Source organism: Erpetoichthys calabaricus, chromosome 14, assembly GCF_900747795.2.
Source record: "Erpetoichthys calabaricus chromosome 14, fErpCal1.3, whole genome shotgun sequence".
Classification (NCBI taxonomy): Eukaryota; Metazoa; Chordata; class Cladistia; order Polypteriformes; family Polypteridae; genus Erpetoichthys; species Erpetoichthys calabaricus.
In genome coordinates this window covers 88,090,168-88,111,202 of record NC_041407.2, presented here as the reverse complement: position 1 = coordinate 88,111,202, position 21,035 = coordinate 88,090,168, and the positions used below count along the sequence as shown (strand labels likewise).

At 41.1% G+C, this 21,035-nt stretch overlaps 1 protein-coding gene across 4 annotated transcripts in view; it reads left to right on the top strand.

The window, feature by feature from the left end:
- The window catches only part of qkia (QKI, KH domain containing, RNA binding a), a 179,469-nt gene that overhangs the window by 49,046 nt on the left and 109,388 nt on the right, over positions 1 to 21,035 (top strand). For all 4 annotated transcript variants that reach the window (XR_003718265.2, XM_028818700.2, XM_028818699.2 and 1 more), the window contains exon 2: positions 13,297 to 13,439. Coding sequence is in view for 3 of the 4 variants with exons in the window: in XM_028818700.2 (XP_028674533.1) it covers positions 13,297 to 13,439 (143 nt within the window). In the remaining variant the exon portion in view is untranslated. The remainder of the gene's footprint in view (positions 1 to 13,296; positions 13,440 to 21,035) is intronic.

The following is a 21,035-nucleotide window of genomic DNA, read 5'->3' as shown; positions in this document are numbered from 1 at the left end:
AAATGATGTCAAAACGCTAGTGTGCATGGAGATAATTTTTGTTATCAAACACTAATTTTTAAATTAAAACTTAGTAGTGTTGATACGTGTGTCACAGTATACCAATACTAAAAAAATATGGTGCTGTGCCAGCTTTTTGTTAATTTTAGAACTGTTAATGTAAACTGTCTGGAAATGGAAGTGGAAGTAAATGTAATTTTGAAGCACCGTGTGCTGGGTCAGTTATTAGCACAATTAGAACTCCACGGAGGGGCACCATAAGCTCTTCGATGTACATCTCGCTCGAGTGACCCCCTGCTCTTTGATTGTATATATTTATATAATCGCACTGGAGACTCCAAGGGGGGAAACCGTTTGCTCTCTTAATAGTTTGTGGAGTGCGGCCGGAGCAGGGCAGGGAGGCACTCGTGTTTGCAGGCTGAGAGTTACGAAGCAGCAGTGAGACCAGCTCAGGGGTAGGGTGGCATTGTTCCCTATTATTGGCTTCTGTATCAATACCAAAGTCAAATGTTTTAACTAATAATCAGAACACTAGTGTGAACGTAGCCTCCATAACCCCCTTCCCAGTATTTACTTGGGTGGCTCCTTCCCTTATGGGTTGTAATAAGTGACTAGAAGATGTCAAGGTAACTTTTGTAGCTTCACGCTTGAGCTCATTGCAATGAGCCTAAAAGTAATCTGACTAAGTTGTATCCGTTTCCTTTCCAGTTAGCCCTCATTTCAAAATGCCAGATCCAGAGAGTTTTCTAAATTGCCTACAATATATTATTTTTATAACATTTGAATTACAGACAGGTTAAGTGATCTGCTCACCATCATAATAAGCAAACTGTACATCGGTCAAGGAAGAGCATCAGTAAACGTGATTAACAAATACAATGTCATGTTTTGCTCTCTATAAAAAATGTGGTGTGTGTTTTGTTAAGTATGGAACAGAGGCTGTAAAAGCACAGGGCCATTTTTAACAGACAGAAGTCTTAAATCCGAGTCAGCAATAATGATAATAATTGGCAGATATTGAACCGTTTAGCCTCTGGTTTTAAACACCAGGCTTAACAAAAGTGTTAGCCATGACAGGTCCTGTAATGCCAAGTCTTTTGTAATTCCATCTTTGAAGAATCGGTATTTTTACGAACGTAAACCCCACAGTACACTGTTCTTGCTCTTTATTGCTTAACGTAGCCTCAAGGCACCAAACCTGAGTCTTTGTAACTGTTTTGGGAATTATTATTTATGGGAAGCACTTTGTCGCACATACCGATTTGGAGTTTTATCCTTTAATCTATGGGGTCACTTAATGGGCCTGGACTCTCAGGTTCATTTATTCCCAAACACTTCCAAGCAGAAAGTCCTAAATCCCATGTAAGCAGAAGCATTAGAGCAGCTTTCATTTGTTCTCTCTACACAAACACGGCTCCTCTAACGAAAAGAAAAGAAAAAAAAAAAGGTTAAATAGCCGGCTCAAGGTAACGAAGAGACTGAGGCCGAGCTGAGACTTAAATCAGAAAGCTGCTGAAGCTTGCAGAAAATGACGGTGCCATGTTTCAATCGGTTGCATTGACCGGCCCACCTTGTCCCTATTTTTTTTTAGGCAACAGGTTTGGTGTTTCTTTGTAGACGGTGTTTCTAGATTTAACGTTGATGATTTGTTTTTTTTTTTTTAATCTCGAGGGGGCCAAACTCTTGCTGCCGTCCTCGCCACCCTTTTTCAGTGCTTACTTCTGAAACGACAAGACCCCGTTAAGGACTACTTTGTCTTTTTTCAGGAGTAGACTCTTACGAAAGTTCCTGCTGATAGGTTCCGGAACTGGAAACTGTGCCAGTCTGCCCCCACTCTGCCCTCCCTTTCTGGCTTTGCTTGGATGATTTTAACGCATTATAAGCAATTTTGTCCTTGAGAGCTGCATTTGCTACCGAGGACAAAGACAAATGATTTGAAAGAGACTAACACAGGGGGTAATTTTTTGGTAAGCCAAGCATTTAAAAAGACTAGCTGTTGCAGCTTGTGAAGAAAATTAGGGGTTGTCATATGTTATGTGTCTCTGTGGATTGTCTTGACTAGCCTTTTAATGTTAATATGGCGTTTTAGTAGAAGGGGAGAGAAGTGAAGAAGGGGAAAAAAAAAAACACGCTTTAGTTCAGAAAAGAAAAAAGCTTTTCTGACAGATGATCAGTTGGTAGCACAGAAAGAAGGTCGATGTAATCGGAGTGGGATTTTATTTTGTGCCACCGTGAAGGTCCTGACCACATTCACCTTAGCTCGGATGTCACCATTGAGACATCTGTGCCAAGTGTGCCACTAGTATGCTTCAAAAACTGTTTATCCAAATGTAAATTTTGGGCCTGTTTAATCGCACTGTGCTGCAGTCACAAGTGTCGCTTAGTAAGCAGCATTTACGACTAATGAGTTCTGATGTACTTCCTACAATTCTGGAAATGCTAGAATTTCCATACCAGAATCTGTTCCGGTGTCGGGTTGTCCATCAAGACTTAGGCTCATACCAGTAACGGCGCACTGCACGAATCCACCTGACTTGAGCATTCCTAGTTCTCTCTGTACGTTTACCATTCATTTGCTTAGAGGTTGATGCGCTTGCTGCTTCCTGAGCGGCTCTTCGTTTCTCCACCCTAGTGGCTTGCTTCTTCTCTTCTTCTATCGGCATCTTTTCGCGTTAAAACTGGTTTGTGTTGCAATGACTTAGTACGTTTTCCTTAATTTCTCACTTAAGGTGGCACTCCAGTCTTCAATCTGCTTCAAGAATGATTTAAGATATGAAGTGGTAGGGGAAGTGACCGCGAAGGTGGTAGGGATGAGAACGGCAAACATACGCATGGTGCCACATGACCACCCTGCTAGCTGCTGCCAAGAGTTGATTCTACAATAAAATAAAAAGAGGAATAACCTTGGAGGTCAATCATCACCCCAATAGCGGATAGTAGACGTCACGTAGTATATGAGTACCAAATTTCAGGTCAATCGGTCAAATGGTTTGTTAGCTACGGGTGATTTTAAAATCCTGGACAGACGAACAGACAGCCACGGTAGCGTATTATATAAGAAGATGGGTCCAGGTTCAGGCCGTGTCACATTACGTGACATTTCCTGTAAGTGACATTGTAGCCTTCGGAGGTAGTCGGTGGTGCCCCTGTGAAGACGATCCTATAATGCGTCATGCTTAGCAACTCCCTTCCATGCCCTCACTCCGATAAAATCATTTTAATTGTAGTGGTGGGCTTTGCGTGCATGGGAGCTGACAACCAATGACTGCTCATCTGGAAGTACAATGGTTTGACTTCAACTCACAAGTGGAAGAGAAGCTCATCTGTCTGATGTTGCGTGTTTTACGTATCTCAGCAGAATGTGGGGAAACGGAGACGGAGATTTGTGGCTTAAATCCCTGTAGCTTTACACTATTAACCACCACAAAGAAGGGCTACAAGGCCAACACTCGGTCAGTTAATATGACATGAGCAGCAATTTGCAGTTGAAACTGACACGGGTCAGCGACGAGAGCAGCACCAGTGCTCAGTACATCTGACATACCCCTCAACTAGAAGTCTTCATAATGTGACACCGATTTTAGATAAACCTAATCCACACATTTGGAACAAAGGGAAAATAAAAACTGGGTAATTATATTTTTTTTTTCTTACTCCCAGATGGAATACACAGGGTGAGTCAAAATTACGCTAACATTTGGATGGCGGAAACAATTTATTCACAAAACATACTTCATATGTGCAAGATGATTTACTGGAATGTCTCCACCTGTTCGCCGTCATGTTCAACACAGGTACCACATGTGGCACATAAATTGTCCACAGAAAGTGTATATAAGTTTAAACATAGCAGTACCATTAGTGTTAACCTAATTTTGACTCCCCCTGTAAGGGCATAAAGGCAACATCAATGCTCCATACCTTTAGAACAGCCATTTCAGCCCTTGAGTACTCTGTGTCAGGTCCGAAAGTTAAGTTCGAGAATATAAACGTCAGTGGCATACATTTTTTTTACGTTGACCTAAATGGTTGCAGGAAATGGTTTATGGACATGTTGTGAAAGGGTCAGATACAAAGGACAATAACATTTTTAACAATGATAGTAGTTGTGTACAACAACAACAACATTTATATAGCATGTTTTCATACAAATGATGGAGCTCAAAGTGCTTTACAAAATCCATCCATCCATTATCCAACCCGCTATATCCTAATACAGGGTCACGGGGGTCTGCTGGAGCCATGATGAAAGAAAAAAATTAAAATATAAAAATAAGGCAATACTAAGTAACAAAGAATAAGGTATGGTCCGATGGCCAGGACAGCAAAAAAAACTCCAGAGAGCTGGAGAAATAAAAAAAAAAACAAAATCTGCAGGGGTTCCAAGGCCACAAGACCACCCAGCACCCAGTGGACATTCTATCTACCATAAATGATCTCAATCAGGCCTTATGGTTTTCAGGCTTCATTTGGAAGAAATAGATGATGTTGGTCATGTGGACTTCTGGCCTTCAATCCATCAATGGGCGGACTGTCACGGTGCTTTGATCAGGTGGTGGTGGCGCAGATCGAACAGAACAGAAGAGAAAGTAGGGCTTAGTACAGTTTATGGAGCTACCAGGAATGATATTGATAATTAAATGCATATGCAGAGAGTATCAGGAGTAAGCTAAGATGAAGCTATGAGAAAGCCATGTTAACTCTTTCAGGGTTGATGTCGACTTTTGTTAAAATTCAGGGGTAGAGGACAGTAATCAGCTGTAAACTGCGACAAAACTCACCCTTACATTTTAGTTCGACTCTCTTTGCTAGAAGGAAAGTTACATTTCTTTGTTGATTTAACCTCGATTTCCTACGCGTGCCTGAGTAGCGAAGAGTAAACGACCTCTAAAATGGCATCAACATCTGGCGAGAGACCAAAGCGAATGTACTAAGTGAAATACTCCATGGACGTTTTACGTAATTTCCGTTGAATAGGACTCTTACTTGTCGGACTCCGAGTTTGATGCAAGTGATCTAGAGATGGATATTGAAAATGAAAGTGAGGTACCAGCATCATCTGATTGGTTGCCAGCTGATCATGGTGCTGAACACTTTTGTGTAGTTGATGCGCCTACTACAGCAGTGTTCACCTGGGAGGACCACCACTTATAATGACAGGAGGTACAAACCATATTGCGTCTCACTGCGACCGACACCCACCTACTGTGTGAAGACAGGTAGACAGCCGGCTCACCGTGCATTCCTGCTGATTATCGAGACGCCCCCGTGCAGCCACTGCTGCCAGAGATACTGAACATGCGTCAACAGCAGCCACAGCACATAGCAACAGACGTTTTATGTTGATTTATGTGTGAAACCAGTGCACTGTGTGTTTTTCAGAAAACTGATTTTTTTGAAAAAAATATTCAGCCCTCAAAGAGTTAAAGTAATATGTTTTTAGCAGTTTTTTTAAAGTGCTCCACCATATTAGCCTGGCAAATTCCTATCGATAAACTATTCCAGATTTTAGGTGCATAACAGCAGAAGGCCGCCTGCCTCACCACTTCTTTTAAGTTTAGCTCTTGGAATTCTAAGCAGACACTCATCTGAAGATCTAAGGTTACGATTTGGAGTGTAAGGTGAAAGACATTCTGACATATAAGATGGAGCAGATTATTTAAGGCTTTGTAAACCAGAAGAGGTATTTTAAGGTCAGTTCTAAATGGTACGGGTAACCAATGTAATGACGTCAAAACTTATTTATATCATATTCAGAAGTGTGGGGTCATGTTAAGCCAATTATTTCAGCTTCTTCAGTGCTGACACATCGTCATAGATAGAAGAGTACAGAAACTGTTAACTTTGTAGACAAGAACTGTCTCTCCACTAGTGCAATGCAAAGATATCCTTTAGTTATGTGCACCAATGTTTATAAAAAAAAAAAAAAAAATGCGGGACTGGTGCCCTGCCCAGGGATTGTTCCTGCCTTGTGCTCAATGTTTGTGGGACAGGCTCCAGCTTCTCCACAGGATAAGCGGGTTTGGAAAATGGATAAATGGCTGGAAAGGAGCAGTTCTCAAGTTGGCTGATGCTAACTTTGTTTGTTTGTTTGTTTTATGCATATTTTTAATATACTCAGATTTAATAAATATATTCTCAATCCCACTTTATATAATTGCGGTTCAAGGCAGACACTGTCCAGTCCTGCAGCGTCAGCTCTCGCCCGCGCACACTGATGCTAACACTTACATGGAGCCCCTTCAGAGGCACCATCAACCTAAAGCATATCATCAGGACAGAGGAGTGCTTGGATGATAAATGTTTAATGAGAATTCTTCTCCCCACAGAGACGCAGGCTCTAGCTGCCCAGATTTCTTAAAAACTGACTAGTTTGATTGAGAGAGTGGATTTTGAAATTGTCGTTGATGATGCCGGTTAGTTCTATACACTTCCAGACTCTATATAGGGATTTTTAAGCCAAGCTGGATTTATTTATTTTTATAGAATATTTGATTTTACTTCAAAGTATTAAATAGGTGTCATTAAAGTCTTGTAGAAACAATCCAATAAAATGTGCATGCGTGATAAAGGATAAGTTATGTCTTCACAAACTTTGTTTGTCAAATGCACACATAATAAAGTTTGTTATCTAAAGTTAAACGCTTTCTAGAAATTGAAAGGACTCTCTTAATCTGCAAAGGCGCCTTACAATGGAGGGCATGGAGCACAAAAGAAAAGCTTGAAAACTTATCAAATGCATTCACTTTTCAAGCCAAGAAGACGGCTGTCGAGTATTGATCTGCGCCTGCCTTGTTTCCAATGCATGTTTGTGACAACAAAAGAGATCAGTAAATAATCATTTTATTGCATACTAGTCATTAATACAGTTATTGTAACGGGTGCTAGAACAGTAGTGCATAAACATTAGTAGGAACAGTCTATATTAAATGGCAAGTGACTTTGACCTCATTCTTTTTGTTGGTCGTATTTTTCTTTCTTTCAGCCTTTCTTTTGTTGATGTTTACTTGCTGAGCTGACCGTTCTTCGTGGGCTGCCGTCATGTATTGTGTGTCTTTAATTTTCTGTGACAGTAATGCTGTCTTGTACGTCCGCTGGCTTGTACGTCCATAATATACCTTTAATTTTCTCTGGCAGTAAAACAGGCGTGCGCGTCGGTAATATGCCTTTTAACTTTCTCTGACAGTAATATCGCTCACTGCACCGTGCCCCGCGCATGCGCACTTCACCAGAAGACACGCACACAGGGATTTTATTAAAGAGGATTCCTGATGCTGTAGTCCTTGTGGCAGGTATGTGTTTTCTATTCGCTAGTGCAAATTCTCATGTAAATACATTAGTAAATCGAAACAAAAAGATACACATGGCATGAAAAGTTTGTGATTTGTTTTTTTGCGAGGAAACCACACCCCTACAACCCCCAGCCCCTCCCACAACAAGAGGTGAAAGGTTAACACACAGGAAAACAAAGTGCTGAGCTGTGGCGCTCGGCTGGTCTTCTTTTAAAATGGCCGAATCTCATAATATTGTTGTTTATTTGTTTAAAAAAGAAATGAACGATAAACTGTTTTACGATGTGTGTGTGGGTGTAATCACAAGACACAAATCAGTATTCGACAGCTGTCTTGGCTTGACAAGCGGACGTATTTGGTAGGTTTTTAAGCTTTTCCTCTGTGCCCCATAGCCTACAATGTAGAGCTCCAATGCGGGCAACATTTTGTTTTATTCTCTTGTAAGAGCTTAACTTTGCATGACAAATGCATATATACCATCTTTCTGAGAAACTTGAAAAATCCTGATTTGATTTGATTTGATTTTACTTCAAAGTACTAAATAGGTGTCATTAAAGTCTTGTAGAAACAATCTGAAAAAACTTTCTTCCTGTAAGGAGCATATCATGACTTTGCCCTCAGAAGTGGATGCAGGAAATTGGCTGCCATGGCTTCTGTGGGTATTAAGGGACCTCTCCCAATGGTTGACGTGCTTTTTAAAGCTGCAGTTCCCCTTTGGATCCCGGCTATTTAATGTTTGCATCTCAGTTGGTGAAGGCATTTATCATCTTGATGAATCTATTTGACAGCATTAAGAAAAGGCGTGCTGCACTAACAAGCAGTGTGACACATTGACTTGCAGTAAGATGCTAATGATTCATCTTGATGACATGCCTTTCACCGCCTTTTTTTTTTCTTCTTCTTCTTTGCGAGCTATTACTGAAATCGATATTCTTCTTTGCGAGTCTTGTATATAATTAGTATATTATAAAATATTTTAATTTTGCTAAGGTTTGATCATTTTGGGTTCAAGGATGGCCTGACACACCACTGCTTTCTTCTGCTTTTTGGACCACGTCATTAGCTAAGGAGCTAAAGGTGCAACTCCTAAGTCCCACTCTTGTGCGTTTTCTTTCCTGACCTGCCCACCATTTACATATATTAGGTGGTGTGGTTCATGTAAATGTGGCGGGATTGCGTTGACCAGCTGAGCGTGCCTGGTTACTGAACTTCAAACCTCAAGGTTGCTGGTCTTATCCTTGCCTCCATGTCACTTAATGCTCCCCGTGTTCCACCTTTCCATACTGTCAGTCATTTTCTAACCCACTTAGTGCTGACGGGGGGGTCTGCTGGAGGCTATCCCAGCTAGCATAGGGTGCAAGGCCCGAAGAAACCCTGGACAGGGCACCAGTGATATAATTATATAATAATAATAATAATGGATGATAAATTAGACTGGACTGCCAATACCGATTCTCTGTGCAAGAGAGGACAGAGCCGGCTATACTTCCTTAGAAGGCTGGTGTCCTTCAACATCTGCAATAAGATGCTGCAGATGTCCTATCAGACGGTTGTGGCGAGCACCCTCTTCTACGTGGTGGTGTGCTGGGGAGGCAGCATAAAGAAGAAAGACGCCTCATGCCTGGACAAACTGGTGAGAAAAGGCAGGCTCTATTGTAGGCACGGAGCTGGACAGTTTGACATCCGTGGCAGAGTGACGGGCGCTCAGCAGGCTCCTATCAATTATGGAGAATCCACTGCATCCACTTAATAGTATCATCTCCAAACAGAAGAGCAACTTCAGCGACAGACTGCTGTCAATGTCCTGCTCCACTGACAGACTGAGGAGATCGTTCCTCCCCCACACTATGCGACTCGTTTTCTTTCCTGACCTGCCCACCATTTACATATATTTGGTGGTCTGGTTCATGTAAATGTGGCGGGATTGCGTTGACCAGCTGAGCGTGCCTGGTTACTGAACTTCAAACCTCAAGGTTGCTGGTCTTATCCTTGCCTCCATGTCACTTAACGCTCCCCGTGTTCCACCTTTCCATACTGTCAGTCATTTTCTAACCCACTTAGTGCTGATGGGGGGTCTGCTGGAGGTTATCCCAGCAAGCATAGGGTGCAAGGCAGGAAGAAACCCTGGACAGGGCACCAGTGATATAATTATATAATAATAATATATAATGGATGATAAATTGGACTGGACTGCCAATACCGATTCTCTGTGCAAGAGAGGACAGAGCCGGCTATACTTCCTTAGAAGGCTGGCGTCCTTCAACATCTGCAATAAGATGCTGCAGATGTTCTATCAGACGGTTGTGGCGAGCGCCCTCTTCTACGTGGTGGTGTGCTGGGGAGGCAGCATAAAGAAGAAGGACTCCTCATGCCTGGACAAACTGGTGAGGAAGGAAGGCTCTATTGTAGGCATGGAGCTGGACAGTTTGACATCCGTGGCAGAGCGATGGGCACTGAGCAGGCTCCTGTCAATAATGGAGAATCCACTGCATCCACTGAACAGTATCATCTCCAGACAGAGGAGCAGCTTCAGCGGTAGACTGCTGTCACCATCCTGCTCGTGTAAACGTTAACATTATATAAAGTTAATGTCTGTTTTTACCTGCATTTTTATTACTCTTTAATTTAATATTGTTTTTTTGTATCAGTATGCTGCTGCTGGAGTATGTGAATTTCCCCTTGGGATTAATAAAGTATCTATCTAACTATCTATCAGTCCATCGCAGGCAAAGGCACACACACACAGCCCTACCACCCACTAGGAGCACCAGTCCACCTAACCTGCCTGTTTTTGGACTGTGGGAGGAAACCCCTGCAGACACGAGGAGGATAAGCAAACTCCACCAGGGAGGACCCGTGACGTGAACCTTGGTCTCCTTACTGTGATGCACTAACACTGCGTTACCATTACGCCCGCATACAGTTGGGTGAAAGTAAATTAAAAGCATTATAAGCATTCGCTAGAAAGGAAAATGCTAAAATTAATATTTATATGAATGTTGAAATTGTTTTCTTTTCACAATAGTGAAGTTCCTATTTTAAAAAACAGCAGTGAATACTATGCAATGCACGTATATAAGAGTCCATTTGTGCGTGTTGGCAAGTGCTTGTCCAGCAGATTACAGTGGCAAAGAAACCCAATAGGAGTTCTTCAAGTTTTTTGCATGGCATTGTGATGCATTTTTATTTCCTTTTTGCTTATTACTTTTAAATCTGTGTCAACAAATGTAAACCTGAGAACTGTTAATGTTCAGACTCTTCTGTCTCTGGCTTCTGTGTCTAAACTGTGGTGTTCACACTTGGCTTCCTACCATCCACAAGTAAATCATTAATCCCATTCCAGGGACTCTCAGTCGAAATTTGAAATGCAAATTGGGAAAGCAAGTCACCAAAACAAGTATGACTGTTGAAATGTTTTATACTGGCTTAGTTAGCTTCATCAAGAGTTTAGTTTCACTGCAAAGAAAAAAATGAAATTGAAGCAAGAGAAAATTTTTTATAACAAAGCCATTCAACCCTGTTTTCCTACAGACTTACAGTGTCTTGAAATTTATAGTTCGGATTGTTTGCCCTATTGGCAAATTTTTGTTTTTTCGCTAAATAATATCAAAACAAGTGTTGCTTCAAGTATTTTTTTCTCTAGTTTTAACATATGCAATTATTGTTTTAAAAATATGGTCATCCAAGGGAATGACAGGATTGACAAAAATACATTTTGGGGTTCCAACTTGGCTGTCCCCGTTTACTTAAAAGGAAAAAGCAAAATCAAACACACAATGGTATTAGAACAGAACAGCAGCCACCAAATAACACAGGCTAACTAAATATGGATGTTTCCTCCTAACTTACAGAGGAGCTCCTTCTCTCTGGTCTCCAGGTCATGCAGTGACGCCTCCTTCAGGTCCGTCGTGTTTTTATGGCCCAGGGGACTGGAAGGGGCGGAGTCAGTTGCTCTCACTGGGCGGTTTTTCCATACTGTGGAGGAAATGGAAGAGAAGACCATTAGTGGCGGCGCCACCTCTCAGTTTGGGTTGGAACTTCGATACCTGGGAGGCGCGCATGCGTTACAAAGGATACGCTTGGTATTTTTCAAGTCAAAGTTATGTCTTCACAAACTTTATTATGTGTGCATTTGCCAAACAAAGTTATCTAAAGTTACGTGCTTTCTAGAAATTGAAAGGAATATCTTAATCTGCAAAGGCGCCTTACAATGGAGGGTATGGAGCACGAAAGAAAAGCTTAAAAACTTATCAAATGCATTCACTTTTCAAGCCAAGAAGACAGCTGTTGAGTATTGATCTGCACCTGCCTTGTTTCCAATGCATGTTTGTGACAACAAAAGAGATCTGGAAATAATCTTTTTATTGCATATTCCTGATGCTGCTGCTGTTTTGGTAGGGATATGTTTTCTATTCGCTAGTGCAAATTCTCGTGTAAATACATTAGTAAATCGAAACAAAAAGATACACATGGCACGAAAAGTTTATTGTGATTTTTTTTTTTTGGGAGGAAACCACACCCCTATAACCCCCAGCCCCTCCCACAACAAGGGGTGAAAGGTTATTACACAGGAAAACTAAGTGCTGAGCTGTGGTGCTCGGCTGGTCTTCTTTTAAAATGGCTGAATCTCATAATATTGGTGTTTATGTGTTTAAAAAGATATGAACGATTACGATGTGTGTGGGTGTAATCGCAAGACAAAAATCAGTATTTGACAGCTGTCTTGGCTTGACAAACAGACGTATTTGGTAAGTTTTTAAGCTTTTCCTCTGTGCCCTGTAGCCTACAATGTAGAGCCCCAATGTGGGCAAGATGTTATTTTCTTGAAAGAGCTTAACTTTAGAATTTTGTGTGGCAAATGCATATACAGTGGAACCTCGGTTTGTGAGTAACGTGGTTTACGAGTGTTTTACAAGACGAGCTAAAATTTTTAATAAATTTTGACTTGATAAACGAGTGACGTCTTGCAATACGAGTAGTATGTGTACGCTTTGTCTGCTGAGCGTCATGTGATCACAACTGAGCTGATGGTTCGTTCTCTCTCTCTCTGTGGGATTGTGGGCAATCGTCTCCTATTCTCAGTCTGAGTCGGCATGCCTCACTCATATAGTCAACATCCGTACGAGCGTATACTGTTTACTACAGCATTGTGACTGTGTGTGTGTGTGTGTGTGCGCGCGCATGCGTGCGTGTGTGTGCTCTGACGTGCGAGTCCCCGTCTTGCAACACCAGCTTCATTCAGCTTGAAACAGCAACAGTGCGGTTATTTATTGTAGCGGGATCTGCCGCTCTCCTATACACAGACACAGCAGTCAGGCAGGGTCGTGGCCAAGTAGTACTGTGCCCTGCGCATTTATAATGTTCCTTGTTCCTTGTATCACCCATTGACAGCAGGTGCTTATAGCATGTCTGTGTTCTTTTTGGATTCGCTTTTACGCCGAACTGTTACAGTGCTGGGAGACTGCGATTGCTTTGGGACGCTCTTCTGCATGTCGTCCTGTTGGGTGGAATCCCACAAGCGTTTAGAAACTCACTCACACCAGCCATGATTCTTTTCAAAGGTAAAGTGCAGATTAATTTGTTTTATGTATTTTTACTTTATATTTTGTATTAATCATTTTTATATGAATAGTTTTGGGTTGTGGAACGAATCATCGGAGTTTCCATTATTTCTTATGGGGAAATTCACTTTGATATACAGTACGAGTGCTTTGGACTGCGAGCACGTTTCCGGAATGCATTATGCTCGCAAACCGAGGTTCCACTGTATACTATCTTTATGTAGAAATAACTTCAACTTGAAAAATATCGATCTTATCCATTAACGTAAAATCATGCAAAAATAAGTAGATGTCCACTCCTGTGGCTCACACATTTAGAGGTAACAACATGGGAATCCCTACAAGCAGCTGACGAAAGTGTTGGCATTTCAAATGAGAACTTAAATAAATGTGCTAAATGTGTCAATAGTTAACTTATCACAGTCTTTATTTTTCTTTTTCAGAAATCACCAGAGTAAGAAAAGATATGTACAGTGACTCAGTGAACGGCCTTGTAGAGAAGCATCCCTTGGAATTACCTGAGCCTGTAGGACCTATTGTACACCTACAAGAAAAGCTCTTTGTGCCTGTAAAAGAATATCCTGATGTAAGTACCTGCGGTAACGACATTTCTGGAAGCATGGGGACGAGATGAAATAAGAAGGCTATGAAATAATTTCATAAGCTTAACAGATAGCTCAAAAGATTGATGGCCAGTTTCTCTGTCTCTGTATGACGACTCTTTATACCGGTGACTGTGCGGTCGGTCGGCTATTATTTGTCCTTATGTCACACCTCTCTGATGAAAAACACAAAATTAATAGGGGCTGTCAGTAGTAAGAATCGGATCTAGAAAGATACAAAAAATAATTGTATCTTATAAAATTATTATTGTATAATAACTGCTAAAATACTGTGTGTGTGTGTGTGTGTGTGTGTGTGTATGTGTGTGTGTGTGTGTACAGACTGGCTGATACCCGGCAATTACTATTCAAGTTTAAGACTGTTCTGTAGTCACTATCGCATTTTGGTTTGTTCTCATAAAGTTACATATCAAGCATGAAAATGTAAAAATCAATAACATCTATACTTGTACACACACTGCCACAATACACAGGATGTGAGTCGTTGGCTCCGCTATTATCAAAGTAAAGAGAGTCACTTCAGTGTCCATAATGCCTTACATTTTAAGCACCTTTACAAAATGTCTTGCTTAATTATACTTTATACTGTGTGGTTTATATGTGCCATCATCAGCTGCATCCCAAGAGCCCCTCTAAAATCAAGGCTGCGCTTGGGCTAGAAGTTAACATAACGTTTCAACAGAGAGCTTCAAGATGAGGACAGGCGAGCCAAAAAGTCAACATTTGTAACTTGAGTTGAAGGCTTCTTGATCTGTGCTTTACTATGTGGTGTGACGCCACCAAGGGGGCGTATCGCCAACCTAACCCGGACACAGACTGGCAGGGCACAGGTTCAACTCACCACCCGTGTTTATTTATAATAAGAGTGCACAATCACCAGCAATACGACACGACACACCACCACAGTCCCTTCTCGCCGCCAGTCCTTCTGCCTCCACTCCTCCTCAGGCTTTGTCCTCTTCCTCCTAACTCTGGCCACTGAATGGTGGGACTGGCCCCTTTTTATAAAGACTCCAGGTGCCTAACAAGCTTCTTCTAGCCATACTTAAGGGTGTGGCCAAATAAGGCCCTGAAGAGGTCCATGCGCCCCCTGGCAGTGGCCACGGGTTCCAACAGGGTTTAGCTCCCATGCTCATGACCTGTGGCCCTGCTGGAAACCAGGGGGGCTGCCCTCTGTTGGCCGGGGGAGAAACTTTCCCAAAAATACTCTCTCCCCCGGTCCTTCTGGGCGTCCCGGCCGGGCAGGAGTTCCAGCCGCCCACCACACTGGGTTTGTAAAGCAGTTTATTTTAAGATGTTTTTGCTGTTTTCAGTAACGTACTGTATGTGTGTGTTTTTGTCTATTGGTGAATGTATCAAAGTTTATGATGCTGAAGTGATTTTTATCTCTTTAGCAACTAAATTTGAGCAAAGCTTAACGATGAATGACTTTCATATTCTTTTGTTTAGTACCTTATGTGGTGGGCGGCACGGTGGCACAGTGGTAGCGCTGCTGCCTCGCAGTAAGGAGACCTGGGTTTGCTTCCCGGGTCCTCCCTGCGTGGAGTTTGCATGTTCTCCCCGTGTCTGTGTGAGTTTCCTCCCACAATCCAGACATGAAGGTTAGGTGCATTGCCGATCCTAAATTGTCCTTCGTGTGTGCTTGCTGCGTTGTTTTGTGTGTGTGTGTGTGTGTGTGTGTGTGTGTGTGCCCTGCAGTGGGCTGGCGCCCTGTGTTGGCTGGGATTGGATATCCTAACACAAGATCACAGGGTTGCGCAAGGCAGGAACAAACCCCGGGGAGGGAGCCAGCCCACCGCAGGGCACACACACACAAATCACACACCATGCAGACACGGGGAGAACATGCAAACGCCATGTAGGGAGGACCCAGGAAGCGAACCCGGGTCTCCTAACTGCGAGGCAGCAGCGCTACCACTGTGCCACTGTGCCACCCTAATTTTTATTTACGTAATGATAAAAATCGGGTAAAGCTGCAAACATCGGTCATAATTCTGCACTCGCACAGACCCCGATTGTTTTCTCCTTTAGGAGCCGTGATTATTCGTTACCTCCATATTCAAAGCCTGTCTCGGCCCCGTTTTCTGCTTTACGCAGGCCTTTACCATTGCACTCCATTCAGCAGCGTGACCCCTTTTTTTTACGCCCCTGCCCCTTTTCATTTTTGAATACTGTTGTTAACGATGTCTCCCTCTCTTTGAAACACCCTTCACACAGACACGGGTGCGTTTGTTTTACACGCTGGAGTGAGTCCTGCTGAAATGCCTCTGGTGCTGTTCTCCATGTTTTGTTGTCTTTCATCTCTGTCTCTCTGTTCTCGATCCTCTTTACTGACGATCTCCTCTTGACGTCGTGTCTTTCTTCTCCTGGAGCTGCTCCTTTTACCTCTCGTTTCTCTTCTGTGGAAGCTTTTCTCTTTGGGGTTCTTTTAAAGCTTAGTTGGCAGATTCCTCTTCCTAGGAATCCCTCAAGTTGACCCTCTTGTAATTTTTGGAAGGCCTCTTTCGATAATGTGCTATTTCTATAACTCTTTTCTTTATCATTTCGCCTTTTTTCACATCTCCGGTAAAAATAAAACAATATTTACAGGCTTAGTTCCAAACACGGTAATTAAACCTTGCACCAATTGGGCAAATCATATTACCACAATATTTTAATTTTATGCTAATACCCATAAATAATATATTGAATAATGGAGGTTGGTTATTAAACCCAAAAGATCACCTTTTCACTGTGTGACCCTCACTAAGTGAATTAAAGGAATACTCCTGCCTAAAAATTGCATTTTTTTTTTATATGTTACTTGTCCCGTGTCGTTTATAGTGGCAGCCGAGGAAAAAAATTTAATATTTTAATGTTTTTATGCAGAATGGAGAGTAAAAAATCCATCCATCCATCCATTATCCAACCCGCTGAATCCGAACACAGGGTCACGGGGGGTCTGCTGGAGCCAATCCCAGCCAACACAGGGCGAGAGTAAAAAAAGTTTGATATAAAAGAATCCAATAGTGACCAGTGCTGTACAACGGCAATTGACGTGAAAAACATCCGCAGAAAAATAAAGGAGGAAAAATCCTCGATCCGCTCCATCCATCCTGGTGCACATTTAACTCTTCAAAAAGTGTCCATATTTACAATTGATAGTACGCTTTTCTGTAACTTAAAGCACATCGCAACACGTAACACCTTTCATAAGGTATTTTTAATATTTGTTAATATCCTCAAATATCTAAAACTGTGTGCTTTAATCGGAGACTGAAGGATTCTCTGAAGTTCTTGAGCTTATATTTCCAAAATGTGAGCAATCCCTGCTGCCTTTTTTTTAAAAACAGTAGGATGGCTTTATGAACCTTAATCTGAGGTGGACTGAAGTTGTCAGCCTCATTTCTCATCACACTGGCTGAGGGGCTTTAACTGGTTGCCAAGTAATCTTGTGTGGTCAATGCGGATGATATCCATGTCATATTTACAGAGGAAACATTTCTGTTTCTAATCTGGTCATTGGAAAAAGGGCAGCCAGATATTGGACCAGTCAAGCATGAAATGCATTTTCCTCTTGACAAACCCCGTGCAGATAAAGGGCCCTGGTGCTGCCTTCCTTCTTTTGGCTATCTTTTAAACATGGATGAGCACTGCCATAAATAAGATTTTTCAATTCTACTGCCCCTGCGCTTTCTGTAATGCCATGTTGCTGTGTGGAGCTGGAAAGAAAGATTAATATTCACACTGGCCTGACTTGCAGAGTATTCTCAAATACCACTAGTTCACTTGAAAAGGATTTATTCCACATCATTAGCAAGAACTTTCCAGAAGGCACTGGTTTTCTTCTAGTGCTGCCTATCATCAATGAAGACTGAAGAATCAGTGGGTCTTATTAGAAGACCTGCTCTGCTGGCCCACACTTTGGAATTAACAGCCCAGCTCCATGTTCTAGGAGTCTACAAAGACGACCACAAGAGAGCTGCAGTGTTCTCAACCAATGTCATTTTTCACTGCCTTTATTCAGTTACTTTCAATACACATTGATATCTCAGCTAAGCTGGTTTTGTGCTAAAGATTGATTCAGTTTTAAGTTAATTTAATTAGTGCCTTTAAACATCAAGTCACCTTTCTGACCGAATCAGAGCTTTCTGCTAAATCAAAAGACCTAAAATTGTTCCAGCATCTCACTTAATGGATCTCTAGCAGCTTTGGCCTATTCTGAAATGCATCCAATGCCTCATCCTGTGGTTTCTCTTGTGAACTTTACTGGGAAGCTATGTGTGAGCCAGTTTCCTAGGCTGACTGAAATGAGTCACGCGAAATTGAGGTTCATACAAGGAAGGAAGTAATTATGGTCAGGACACCATTCCATCACAGAACACACTTGGACACATACTGACATATAGTCACAGAAAGACAGTTTAGAGCTGCCACTCACGTTAACGTGTATATCTTTGGGATAGATAGCTATGGAAGACACTATATAATAAATAGATAGATATGCAAGGCAATATATAATAGATAGATAAATATGTAAGGCGCTATATAATAGATGGCTATGAAAGGCACTATATAATAAATAGATAGATATGAAAGGCAATATATAATAGATGGCTATGAAAGGCACTATATAATAGAAAGATAAATATGTAAGGCACTATATAATAAATAGATAGCTATGAAAGGCACTATATAATAGAAAAATAAATAGATGGATATGTAAGGCACTATGTAATAGAAAGATAAATATGTTAGGCACTATATAATAGATAGCTATGAAGGGCACTATATAATAAATAGATAGCTATGAAAGGCAATATATAATAGATAGCTATGAAAGGCACTATATAATAGAAAGATAAATATGTAAGGCACTATATAATAGATGGCTATGAAGGGCACTATATAATAAACAGATAGATATGCAAGGCACTATATAATAGATAGATAGTTATGAAAGGCACTATATAATAGAAAGATAAATATGTAAGGCACTATATAATGGATAGATAACTATGAAGGGCACTATATAATAGATATGAAAGTCACTATATAATAGAAAGATAAATATGTAAATATGATAGATAGATGTGAAAGGCACCATATAATAGATAGCTATTAAAGGCATTATGTAATAGAAAGGTAAATATGTAAGGCACTGTATAATAGATAGATAGCTATGAAAGGCACTATATAATAAATAGTTAGCTATGAAAGGCACTATATAATAGAAAGATAGCTATGAATGGCATTATATAATAGATAGCTATGAAAGGCACTATATTTTATAAAGATAGATAAATCTGAAAGGCACTATATAATAAATAGATAGAACTTTATTTGTCCCCAGGGGTAATATTTGGCTTTTTACAGAATCTCTTCAAATAGATCAAAAACGAAAAGAAAACCAGTGAGTAATACAAAGCTTCTATAAGATGTGAGAGAAAAAACAGAGTATGTGAAGAGACCACAAAGCCTGGGCCCTGGATCGTTAAAGCAGAGACATTAAACAGTATAACCCTGCCTCCTCCTCATTCATTGGTCAAGGATCCTGCCTTCAATTCAAAAACATAATGTGTTTTCCTGTTTATGAAGTAACTGCTACTATTATTTTACCAAATAATGCATGCGTTTTGCACATTTTGAGCATTCGACTGGATAACGGACATGCAATACGAGTGATGTGAGAATTTTTTTCTTTTACTCCATTTATGGTTTTCACATCGTTTTCCAATGTAGTGTACTGGTCACCATTGGATTCTATTAAGTCATGAACATTTTTCTTCTGCGTGAAACGTGAGCTTAAATTTTTTTTCCCCACTGCATTACTTGTAAACTGTATGGAAAAGTAACCTATTACAATTTTTGGTTAAGTAAAGGCAAACTGACAGGATATACCAATAAGCGGTCATACCATACAAAGTAACCCATTACACCATTTCCCACCCAACCAAAGCCAAGGGATTTAAAAATGTGCAGAAGGAGACTGGTGAAATCACACATGAACTTGTGAAAGTCCTCAATTAATTAACAAAAGGATATTTGTAACCTTTTGGGCCTTTTTCTAACTAAGGAACTTTCCTATTGGCTTTCGAGTAACTCTCGCCAAAGACATCCATCACCTGAAAACACAAGTGGTTCAACGGGAGATGAAGTCATGAATTGTGTCGGACTGTTTAATCACACCTGAGGCACATTATAATCCATCAGAATGAACACTGAGGTGAAAGCCTGTTGTGTTGCTAGTGAAGGTTAAGCCTGTTTAAAGATGATATCCCAGGTCCATTGCTATGTGGGGAGAAGCAGGATGTCTGTTTTCATTGGTTGGCAGGTGTCGCTCAAATATCTGTGGAACAATATCCTTTAAGGGAATATGGCATCAGTGGCCAGCATCCTTGCAGCAAAACAACTTGTTTAATGATTTAAAAGTGTTGAGCAGTTTTTGGGGGTCCTTATGCATAACTTCAAATATTATGTGCAAATATTCTAATAGATAATTATGTCTTAGAGTGCTTATGTATAATGTGTAGCTTTATGGAGAGCCAAAGCCTATTTAGGTTCCATGTCTTCCAGTTCTGATTTTCGACCTGCACCGCTGACATTAGCCAGTCACTCTGACAGCATATGTTTGAATATTGGCAGCACAAACGCGCAGACACGGTGAATGTAGAACTTGAAGCAATGGAAGTACAGCCTAAAATTTGAATGGTGGTGCAAATGCTGACAAAGAGGATGTGATGAGATAACTCCAATCATTATCAAGCCGTAGTTGAGGGTCACAGAGGGTGGGAAGCAGGAACCAACCCTGGATGAGGTGCTGTTCCATCTTGGAGGCCTTTGACAATAAGACAGTTTAGAGTTGCCGGCACTGACCTACACACCTTTGGGATGTGGAAAGAAAAGCAGAATACTCCGAGGCTTGGGAGGAATGTGCAAAAACCTACACCAGAAATGGAAGTTGAACGCAGAATGTGGAATCCGTAAGGCTGCAGTGCTATACACTCCCACCTCTGTGCTTCATCCAGTGAAACAATGCAAATATTCTGCATGTTGTATGGGTGTGAAAGTATAAGATGTGCATTATATCACTTATGACAATGGTATACTGTTGGGGGGTTTGGAAGGGTAAGAATATTTTCTCCTCCTCTGACTGTGGCGTACATTTATTCTCGGCACATCACAACTAAAATTAAAAATCCTACACCCAATCTGCAAATGGCGATGCCAAGGGGTGAGTGGTCTGAACCCTCTGTCAGAAGACGAGGATGACAGCATGTTAGGTAACGTTGTAAACCCATAAAGTAGATTTTTTTTTTTTTTTTTTTATTAACAGGCCATGCTCATCCGTATGTCCTTTTACATTTTAAATCGATTTTAGATCTTGGCTTCCTCTTGCTCAACCTTTGATGGTAATATGTTATAAAAAATATTAATAATAACTCAATAATCTCCCAGGCAGCTGTGTGGATGCATTCTGACTTGCACACATCAACCCCCTGCCAGCCCTGTACTCATTTCGAAATAGCGATTGAAGCCTTCTGTCGGAGTGTCAGATCCAGGAACCTAGTAATTAGATT